The 10556-nt window shown below is 45.9% G+C and overlaps 2 protein-coding genes across 2 annotated transcripts; both read right to left on the reverse strand.

Moving 5' to 3' along the window:
- Window positions 1-593: 593 nt before the first annotated feature.
- On the reverse strand, window positions 594-6083 carry LOC132474107 (uncharacterized). The gene is made up of 4 exons (XM_060074544.1): window positions 4920-6083; window positions 3394-3546; window positions 2752-3002; window positions 594-2433 (listed from the first exon to the last, which is right to left on the reverse strand). Exons 2-4 carry the CDS (start codon window positions 3536-3538, stop codon window positions 1633-1635), a joined length of 1197 nt encoding a protein of 398 aa, XP_059930527.1. The 5' UTR covers window positions 3539-3546; window positions 4920-6083; the 3' UTR covers window positions 594-1632.
- An 830-nt stretch (window positions 6084-6913) lies between these two features.
- On the reverse strand, window positions 6914-10551 carry ccnp (cyclin P). The gene is made up of 9 exons (XM_060076327.1): window positions 10342-10551; window positions 9956-10078; window positions 9796-9868; window positions 9491-9624; window positions 9213-9311; window positions 8878-9033; window positions 8173-8331; window positions 7827-8005; window positions 6914-7446 (listed from the first exon to the last, which is right to left on the reverse strand). The coding sequence occupies exons 1-9, from the start codon at window positions 10480-10482 to the stop codon at window positions 7188-7190; spliced, it is 1323 nt and encodes a 440-aa protein (XP_059932310.1). The 5' UTR covers window positions 10483-10551; the 3' UTR covers window positions 6914-7187.
- Between the last annotated feature and the right edge of the window lie 5 nt (window positions 10552-10556).

Here is a 10556-nt window from a genome sequence, read left to right on the forward strand (position 1 = left end):
TTAAGCAGCAAAGATGAGACGTCGTTGTGTGGTGAGAACTGATACAAAATCGATAACAACAACAATGCCGCCATTTTCTTTATTTTTTGTAACCTACAATAAATAAAGCAGGCTTCCAGTCAATGGAAAAATGGCTTCTCCCCACCGGCGATTGTTGTTGTTTACGATTTTCTATCAGTTCTCACCACACAACGACGTCTCATCTTTGCTCCTTGAATGTCGATATGTAATGGTATGGAGTTATTGAAACTTACTACGTGTAAAAAAGACTAGAAATTGAATGTTTATTTTTCATTGAATGTTTACATAAAGTTGCACTGGGTGCCTTTAAGTTACTTATTTTATTTTAAATAAACATAATACCAAGGGTCAGAAGTTTTACAAGAATTTGGATCGTACAAAGTCATGACAGAGGGACTCGGTGTATATTTGGTGTATATTGGGTTTTTAACGATCCTAACCCCCTAACCCTATCTCCCATACCTTCCTCTCTATTTCACTCAAGATATGATTCAAAGTCAGTTGTCTGGAGAAATGGGACTATCAAGGTGCATTTGATCTATACATAAATTAATTGTAGATGAGCAATAATGTTTCATTAATAAATTAAATATAATATTTATTTAGTATTGAAGGATGGTCATAATGTCACTTCACTCCAGTTTATTAAGGCTTTCATTCAGGTCATATTGATTGAGTTCCTGTATTATCAGCATTTGAAGGCATATGGTGCAAAAGTGTAGGTCATTTAGAGTAAGTAAAAAAAGGTCAGTTAAAAAAGTCTCATCTTTGTGACCACAAAATGTTATGAAAAGTAATAGTTTAGCATAGTCAATTATTGAACCCAAAAAAAAATTGGTTTGGCCACAATTACCAATACACCGAAATGTGTGTATAAATATGCAAAACCTTGTTGTGATTAACGCAAACATCTGGACTTCACGAATACATACATTTAATTTAGCATGTGCCCAAATCATAACATTTTATGGGCGACAAATAAATAAGTTAGAACTTTCAAGGCTCAGTCTTGGCATACATCGATGCAACATACAATTTACCAGAGTTTTCTGTTGCACACATTTCCTTTTCCATGACCACCTTATCAAGTTGCCTTCTGAGTCATGCCTCGGAAGGCAACAAGTGTAGTATCGTCATCTCCCCTCTATAAAAATAACACCTCTGTCAACCACACGGATGACTTATTTAATGATTGCTATAGTGATTTTAAAGGCACAATAGTCTCTGCATCTCATGTGAATTTGGGGTGCAGACAACCCTTAGGAAATCCCTTGGATTATTCAGATCATTATTCTTTTATCGGCTAACCAGACTATCTTCAGCTTTTCTTTAAGGCATTGATTTAATAAAAGTTGGCACCAAGGCCACATCTCTGCTTTGGCCAATACAAATCATTTCTCTTTCAAAAAGAGAAAGGAGCTCTAAGCCATGAGACAGAACAACAGCCATTTACAATGGCCTTTAAAGCTACTTGCTTTTAAAGCTACTGTTTTACAGTCTTACAGTCAAATTGGACCGATGTACAAAAATAACCAAGCCCATTTAGCCCCGGGAACATAACCTTTACCAAAGGGTTTTAGACCAATGCTCCACCCTGACGCTGAAGACTTCTTAACCCGTAGAACTGTCAGGAGGCATGAAGCTGACTTTCCCGGAGGGTTCAGAACCAGTGGTGTTCTGGCTCGGGCCGGGCGGGAGCGTGGGGGAGGATGAGGGGGAGACGGGGAGATCGCCGTCGCGACTCGGTGAGTGGGGCTCACGGTGCGGGACCTTGAGGCTGGGGTAGCCACCTGACTGGGCCATGGCCCGGTGAAGCCTCTCCCACGGCGCGTGTCCGTCCGACACCTGGCTAGCGGCGCCCGGTTGGCCGGCCAGCTGACTCAGCAGGCGGGTGTGCTGGCTCAGCTGGGCGATGTCGCGCTCAGTGGCCGTGCTCCGACGCATGAGCTCCTGGGTGCGCAGGGTGATGTCCAGCAGACCCGACTGCTTCAGGGCCTTCACGGTGTGGAGGAAGCGGCGGTAGCAGGCCGCGCCGGCGGGGATGGTCCCTTTGGTCGCTCGCAAGGCAGATGAGGAGGAAGGGGTACGCGGCGGGCGGGAGCTGCTGGCTGCAGATGCAGGCTCGTCTCTCTTGAGCTCGGGACACAACACCCGCTTGCTGGGACGTCTCAGGCCCGGGCTCGGTGAGTTGTTCTCCGGGGATGTCTTGCTGGGATGTGGGGCGATGCGGAGGAAGGTGGGTTTTCGCCTCCCCGTGCCCAGAACCATGCGGGTTTGGGACTTGTTGCGGTGCTTGGTGAGAGGCGGCCGGGATGGAGCCAGGCTGGTCTGCTGTACTAGCAGCACCTGGCCGGGGCTGGCGCCGCCAGACCCATCTTTGGGGTTTGTCCACATCATAGGTTTCACATCCGCCTACAAGGAAAAGCACCATTTAGCCCATTTTAAATTGTAATCAGTATTTGTTTGAAATTGAATAGTGTTTTCAACAGAAAGCCTTGATATCACCACAGTACAAACCATCCATCTGAATGTGACACAACTCTTATGCACAAGACTAGTGCACAAACAAACAAGTTAATGTTTCACAAGTCTATCGATCTACAGAGCCAAAGCCTTTTTGCTGATGGTATTACATCAACTTTAGATATCTTATGATAATGTGGATGATGATGATAATAATGCAGAGTGAACATGCCCACATTGCATGCATGCAATGGGTTTGTTGAGCACCTTGTGGACTGTGGACCTCTCCTGGTGGGGCATCGGGTTCTGTATGATATAGACTGGGCTGACACGATCGCTCCCTGGTAGCATCAGAGCATCGGTCTCCGTGCGGCGTGGGGCCTGATGAGGCGGGCCCTGGCTGGGGAGCTGGACAGGACACTGCCTCGGCACTTCACCGTAACCCTTGGGGCCGGACTGGCCTGTGACGATGCGTCGTAGCAACCCTGCATCCGTGTGCTGCTGGTCAGACCCGTTGTCTGCAGAGAGGAGGAGGAGGAGGAGGAGGAGGAGGAGGAGGAGGAGGAGGTGGAGGAGTGAAGACAGTGGGATCTAAAAGGTCCAGTTTATAAAATATAGTAATAATCTAGCCGTGTGGATGCAGATTGTTTTCAACTGAATCCCCAAGATGCCAATAATTGCACCACTGATTGCTGAACATTATCAGTGTTTTTGTCTCTTATAAGGCAATTTGTCTGGTGAAAGGGGAGCGAGAGAGAGAATTAATATTAAATAAATACAGTCACAGAGAGAAAGACTGAGAGAGTAAGGTAGACGGTGTGTGTGTGTGTGTGGACTTGAGGACGGTTTGCCATCTGTGAATAAAGTGACAGATAGGACAGCATTGAGGCCGGATTTCAATCAACCAACCAGAGTAGCCCGAATCTTTCTCTGAGCTGCAGCCTTCTAAGATCCTCCCACATCCTTCTTTGTCCCAGTCACCATGTGTGGCCAGTAGGGTGGCGCTGTTGCTCTTCTCCTTGGCATTTTTGGTGGGAGGCTGACTCTTCAACATGCTGATTTCTTAAGGGTTAAAGCAAATTACCCATAAAGGTATGATACACAGAACCTACCAGGGAGGCAAAGCGAACGCACGCACGCACGCACGCACACACACACACACACACACACACACACACACACACACACACACACACACACACACACACACACACACACACACACACACACACACACACACACACACACACACACACACACACACACACACACACAAAACAGGGCCGTTCTATATTTAGCTAATATCACAGAATTAATCTTACAGTGGAAGGGGCAGTAGTTACATGTGGTCATAACTCCATGTTCTCTGGTTTTAAACAAGACAATTTAGGGATTAAGGAGGAATAACCGTCCATTCCCTCTTGTGTATCTGCATTCCATTAGCCTAATATTTGGCCTGTTAAGCCCTTTGAGACTGTAATGGTGATTAAGGGCTATACAAATAAAATTGAATTGAATTGAATTGAAAATTGAATTATGGTTGTTTCTGTTTGGGCGTTATTTCGTAGACCATCCAATCAGGTACAGCCCAAGACATAGCAATTAAACAGCTATGCACACAATGTTAAAGACTGGTACTGCCTGATAACGTGCTGTGCTGTCCTTAACTCACCCTGGAACTGGGCGTGTATATTGGTACAGTGCATGTGCTATGGTGACTACAGCGTCCCTCCCCCCAGAAAATACACACACCAGGCAAACGAAATACTCTTTTGAAATGGCATTAAAGAATGCTAAATGTAAAGACTTTAATGGGATGACCGTATTTTGATTATGTGAATTGTTGGCACCATATATTTTTATTTGAGTTATGTAGAGATAGCGTAATTAACAATGTGTTACTAGTCAGTTAATCGGTATACCAGATGAGGATGCAGTTCATTACATATTATAAGTCTTTAGACCTACTTATAACGTAACGTTATACTTGACTAGAGAATCGCAGACACACACAACATTCTTATTTTGTTCAAAGTGCTAGGATCACTTCAGCATAAAAAAACGTCGGATTGTACGCGAGACCAAATGGTTGCTGGACAGCATTACAAAGTAGGGATAATGTGTATTCAATATAAATAGTATTTAGCTATAGAGAATAAAGGTACATTGCTGTAGCTGTGATCTTATTATAAACCCTTTGTGCTGACAGGGCAGGCCTCAGACGGGCGGGGAGACAGGCTAGACGAATTGCACGACATTATGTAACAACTCAGACTGACTAGATATTATTGATATAATATAAGTTATACGCCAATACACATATGAACTCAAATGTAATGTAGGCTACTGTAAATATATATATATATATGCCGATATTTTGCATATAAAAATATATATTTGATCCAACTATAGCCTGACTACAGATTCAAACTTACCTATGAGAAAACCAACACTAGACGAAGGAGCGATTGTGGATCCTCAACGAGGTTTGGGAGAGCGAGCATTAGGAGTTTTTATGTCCATGGTCCCTGACGGGAAACTAAACTCTTTATCCAGCATTATCCAGCATAGAACAGTAGGTAAGTGGGTGTGACGGCGGGCGCTGCAACAGCTATGCGTAAGTCACCACGCCTGTGCGTAAAGTACTCCACTTTGAAATCCCTAGTTAGTTTCAAAACTTACTAGCAATTCAGCTAATTTGGCTACACCGCCGACAAGTAACGTCCTTTACTAGGAACAACTTAATGCTTAAATATAACTTAAGCAGTTCGATGTCGCTTTCAACGTGACGACAACCAAGTCACAACGAATCAACAACAAGCTGGGATGTTATCAAGGAAGTGCGCGAGGAGACCGGGGAGAATATCGGATCACGGTCGGAACTTGTGTTGCACTCATGTAGGCTACTCTATAAAATCTTTCATACTCATGAACTCTATAAAAAAAAACAAGTTAAGAATTTAAACTGGCAGTGTTCTGTTTGGAAACAGGCTGCGGCCGGGTTGTGCGCACTGCCCGCTGTGGTCCTGTCACCAGCATGGACACTGTTTACACCTGATAGGAAGTAGAGGTCAATACAGAGCAACAAGGGCTACCTTAGGGCTGCAGAAACCAGTTTTGTAGTAATGGAAACCACGAATAATAAAAACATTTGGGTTGCAACTGGCTATCACATTAATATCTGCATTCAAGAGTACAATGTGATCACTATTAAAGCGCTCTGCCAAGAACAGGACATGATTTTCCAAGGCGGCCGTTGATCCGTGAAAACAAAATGCATCTTATCGCATTTGGGACCACCCACCGGTAACCAAAACGTTCCTCATTTTATATGCAGGAACCTGACGACATCCCAACAACCAATCAGAAAAGTTTGCACGTGTCGGGGAGAGGATGCGTTCCTGAATCCTCGGACGCCAGCCTTCCGAGTTGCCCGTTGGATGTCACATCAGGTCTCGGAGCATTCATAGCATTCCTGTTCGTCTTTGTGATTGTGGCATGAAATTGGCTAGTCGTTTATTGTTAGCTACATTAGCCTCTTTAGCAAACCAGCCCGAAAACAACGCAACTTTACATTGTATTGAACGCACAGCATGACCATGCAAAGCCTTGATTCCACCGGAGGCGTACGCGCCGCGGGACGGCTGCGCCGCGGTCACCGCTGCTGATCGCTTTCACTCTAATCAATGAGACCATTTCCACCGGGCGCGCCGCGGAACGTTTCAGCAGCGTCCCAGGAGCGGCACGACGCGCCGCGGCGCTATCTTTCCGTCCAATTCTATTTTTGCCGCGAGCCGCTGCTAAACCACGTCAATTTCGACAGAGCAGGTCGAGCCGGGCAGGAAGTGAAAAGTAAAAGCCATAGAGCATCCGGTCAATTTTCAAAATAAAACGCAATACCCAGCTCATGTAACTTCACATCAACATTATTACGTCATGACCGGTGGCACCAGGTCAGCAGTCAAAGGGTCTCAGAGGGTCGGCAACATGGACGACGAGAGACTCATTGTCGAAGTTCAGCAACATGAAGTCATTTATGTACCAAATCATCCTTTTTATAAGGAAAATGTCAGAAAGGACAAAGCGTGGCATTTAAATGCAATAGTTTTGGGAGTGGAAGGTGAGTTTAGGTTTAGGTTTAGGATTATCTCGTGATCTCGCGTGAATACGCGGAAGTCTGGCGTTCGAAGATTCAGGAACACCAGTCCACAAGTCCATTCTACTCGTCCGTCATACATGGAGGTTTTGCTCGCCATCCACTTCATGGCATGACGCGAATTAGTGCAGCCCTGATAATTCGCATGGTAGAAAATGTTTTGCGTGTGATTTTGCTAAAGCGTGGAGAGACCTCTTCGTACCTAGGGGCCGCAGATTGTATCCGATGGGATGTGTATGCAAGGAAGTGGCCTAAAGACAAGTAGAACCAGTACTAGTTGCAGCAGACACTTTATTTTTCACATTAAAAATTATCAAATTATTGGACAACTTAGTCCACACAGGTAAGACCAGAAGCAACATTGCACATTATACATATATTTTTCAAAAATCATCTGCAGGATAAGAGCATTAAAAATATACAACTACATTTAGCCATCGGTTGGCATTTCACAGGCATTACATTAGTCAACTGTGCAGAATAGTTTGTGCAGCATTTTGGATGATCCTTCTCACCACCTCCTTGAGGAAATTGGGGCTCCACATGTTCACAATTTAAGATCCTCATCAAGTCTTTGTGGCACCCATGCCTCAGCAATCTTTTCATGCAATGCAAGCTCCACAAGCGATTCCGGCCATTTCAGGTATGCAGGCAGCCGACACGACGCGTTTTGTAGAACCGGGTGGCTGCTGACGTGCATTGTCAACGCAGAAGAGTATTTCACGAAGGTGCCCCGGTTCTCTTGGCAGTGGGCCTTGGCTGCTGCCCCCGCCAGGATGTGCATGATCCTCAGCAGAGTGGTCTCACTGCAATAAAAAAGGACGCGGCCCTCAGAATATAAACAGAGCTTTCAGGTTGACTGCCCCAGTCCTATGCCCACCCTGCCGAGATCAGCAACAGTGGTCCATAAGCATCCTCCAAAAGAACTCACCCATTTGCCCCCGCCTTTGGACCAATCTACTCCTTATTTAATTTATGTTATAGTTCCTTGGGATTAATGAGGCATGATATTTATCAAATATATTATTAAAAAAAGAGAATAGGAAAGGATCGCAGCTAATATGTTTGACAGATAGTCAGAAGGAAGCCAAACACTTCACACACTCAGACACAATACTACCAAGTTTAACGTAGCTGCTTGGCGTCGTACTAATTCAATGCTTGTGTGTCTTTATGGAAAGCACACCTGCCAATGTAGATAATGGATGCTATACACCAGGCGGCGTCTCCGTCGGGGGTGGGGGGCTCCTGCAGTACCCTGCGGGCTAGGCAGAGGACTGCACCGGCCAGCTGCATGGGCAGGTACACAACACACTCCCCCTCCAGGAGGGACAGCTCCAGGAGGTACCGGGCCATCCACACTACCTGGCGTACAAATAAATAAGAAACACACACACTATCATTCTCATACACATACACATATATACATACACATATACACACACACACACACACACACATATATACTTATTTTTTATCTATTCCTCTCCAGAAATGCATTCTGTTGCATTGAGCCAGCCCCATCGACCCACCTTGGCGCTGCACCGTGCGATGGAGGCGGTGAACAGCAGAAAGTCCAGCGGCGAACAGTGGCTCAGGTCAAACTGCAGTCCGGAGAGCACTCGCCGCTCCATCCGCAGGAGCTGCTTCCTTGTATAACCGTTATCCATCAGGTAGCAGAGCTCCGACACCTACAACGGGATACCACAACGGTGGTCAGGGTCATCAGTACTGCAACATAAATGTACACCTTTTTCATATGACCCCAGCGATGTGATGTTTTAAGCTGGGGGAGAGGCTGTTTTGGTGACACGCAGGGCAGAGCCTCTACAGGTTACTCTTTACCTTCATAGGCCCACAATATTGGATTAAGTCAGTTGGAAATGGCCATCCACAATGCGATGTTTTTATAAATCCTGCCATCACGCCCGAGAAGAACACATCACACTTGTTGATCCATCCAAAAGTGGAGCCAATCACAGCGGACCGAGAACCTGATGCATATATATTCCCTAGTCTGGTGCTCCGAGTACAGTCTACAGTTAAAAATCAGTTGGAAACTGATTTAAATACATATTATATATATCAGTACAGTCAGTGTCATGCCTGTATGGTTATCATTAGCTTCTCCGTTTCTTTTAAGAGCCGTCTCATTCATAACCCAAATAATGCAACACCGTCTCACTATTAAAAGAGGTCTCGGTCTCCTCATAGAAAATCAATCAACACTCCTGTACCTCAGGGACGAGACACTCTTCCTTCTTGGCCGCCAGAAAGAGGCAGACCACCCCAAGGAGCTGCAGGTTGACGGTGGACACCTTGATCTGCCGCAGTCCCCGGTTCATCAGGCTGATGGCCAGGTACAGAGTCTCGTCCTGGAAATGCAGCATCTCCTGGGATGGACAGACATGTGGTCAAGTTGGGCACCAAAATATCCTGCTGCAACCATGCTACCCTACCAAGAAATGACTGAGTAATATATAAAATGCGTTTGCGACAGTCCTTTCTAGTGACCGATGGAGTAAACGTTATAAAAAAAAAAAAAAAAAAGCACTCCAAGCAGAGCACTCACATGAACCTGGATCAACCAGTCCACCAGGACGGCCCGCGTGGTGTCTGTGAAGGGCCTGGGCAGCTCAGCACTGGCAAAGGTGTTTCTGTACTGATTTGTCTGTCGAGGTGGAAAGACCAACATCCCAGGTCACCCTTGAGTCATTGAACATAATCAAATGATTTTTTTCTCTGCTAGAAAAATTTGGTTGTAGTTGTTTGGGTCTGATTTACTACTATACACACACAAACACAACGTGGATTACTATGTTTGGATCTTAAAAGTTGAAAGGGTCGCACCATCATGTGTTCAAACATGTCCCAGGCACACGCCCGGTCCCAGGTGAGGTCTAGCTTCTCCATGGCCTTCTCCACCTCACGGCGCAGCAGGCTTTCCAACCCCTGGTGGTAGAGCAACTCATACGACAAGCCAACTGAAGACAGGAAAGCGCAAGGGTTAGATGAAGAAGTGTGAGAGAGCAAAATAATGCTACCGTCACACATAACCAACCACAAGATAAGTACTTGCACTGGTGCCCCTTTCAGCTACACTGACGCATGTATGCATTACACTGAAACAACCGTGGAAGTACCCAGAAAATTACCCCAAGCAGTGAGATCATTTTCATAGTAGCCAGTGATGTTGCCCTCCTTTATTGACACTGGCAGCCTCCTTTCCTGCAGATGCAAACAGCAAACCATTCATTAATGTCAGAATACAAAATAAATATACCTCACAGAAGGACAACAGGAGGACGACTTTACCCATTTACACTCTGGCTCCACCTTCTGGCCTCTCCTGGGCTCCTCTCCTTCTGGAGGGTGTCTGCGGTCTTTGGGCTCACTTGCATTGGCCCAGGCTCGGAGGGCTGGTCGCCTCTCCTCCGCCTGTGAGAAGATTTTGCGCCAACGTTTACGTCACAGAAGGAAGGACAACATAGTTTTACATATTACCCACCATTTGGCAGAGCTTATAATCGTTGACAATGTCTAAAATTAACAAGGCAGTAAATTACACAGCTGGCTCCTCATCACAGTTTAACGTTCAATGAACGCCTGAGCCAAGACAACGATTGAGGTCACAAAGTTGACACGAGCCCCACGAAAACGTGGCGATACGTAGAAACAAATAAACACCAGGCTACACACACCTTCTTGTGTAAGTCCAACAGTGGCTTGGAATCGCAGAACCCAGTCCTGGCCATTATTACAGCCGATGACCACGAGTTGCCTCCCCAGACCACTGCAGCTACTTTCTTCAGGAGGAGCGGTAGGAGAGAAGGGTGAAGCATTCCGCCATGCGTGCAGCAAGCCACGTTAATGAAGACAGGTGCATCGCTGATTGGGCTTAGGAGCGCCGCGCCCA

The sequence above is a fragment of the Gadus macrocephalus genome, chromosome 16 (genome assembly GCF_031168955.1).
Source record: "Gadus macrocephalus chromosome 16, ASM3116895v1".
Taxonomy (NCBI): Eukaryota; Metazoa; Chordata; class Actinopteri; order Gadiformes; family Gadidae; genus Gadus; species Gadus macrocephalus.

What these genes read in the sequence shown, in the direction of transcription:
- ccnp (XM_060076327.1), bottom strand. Translation starts at nt 10,482, where the DNA reads ATGCTTCACCCTTCTCTCCTACCGCTCCTCCTGAAGAAAGTAGCTGCA. An exon ending in ACTGGTTGATCCAGGTTCAT is followed by an intron (nt 9,034 to 9,212) that starts GTGAGTGCTCTG and finishes TGTCCATCCCAG; the next exon opens with GAGATGCTGCATTTCCAGGA. An exon ending in AAGAGTGTCTCGTCCCTGAG is followed by an intron (nt 8,332 to 8,877) that starts GTACAGGAGTGT and finishes ATCCCGTTGTAG; the next exon opens with GTGTCGGAGCTCTGCTACCT.
- LOC132474107 (XM_060074544.1), bottom strand. Translation starts at nt 3,538, where the DNA reads ATGTTGAAGAGTCAGCCTCCCACCAAAAATGCCAAGGAGAAGAGCAAC. An exon ending in GAAAGATTCGGGCTACTCTG is followed by an intron (nt 3,003 to 3,393) that starts GTTGGTTGATTG and finishes TCCTCTCTGCAG; the next exon opens with ACAACGGGTCTGACCAGCAG. An exon ending in AGAGGTCCACAGTCCACAAG is followed by an intron (nt 2,434 to 2,751) that starts GTGCTCAACAAA and finishes TTTTCCTTGTAG; the next exon opens with GCGGATGTGAAACCTATGAT.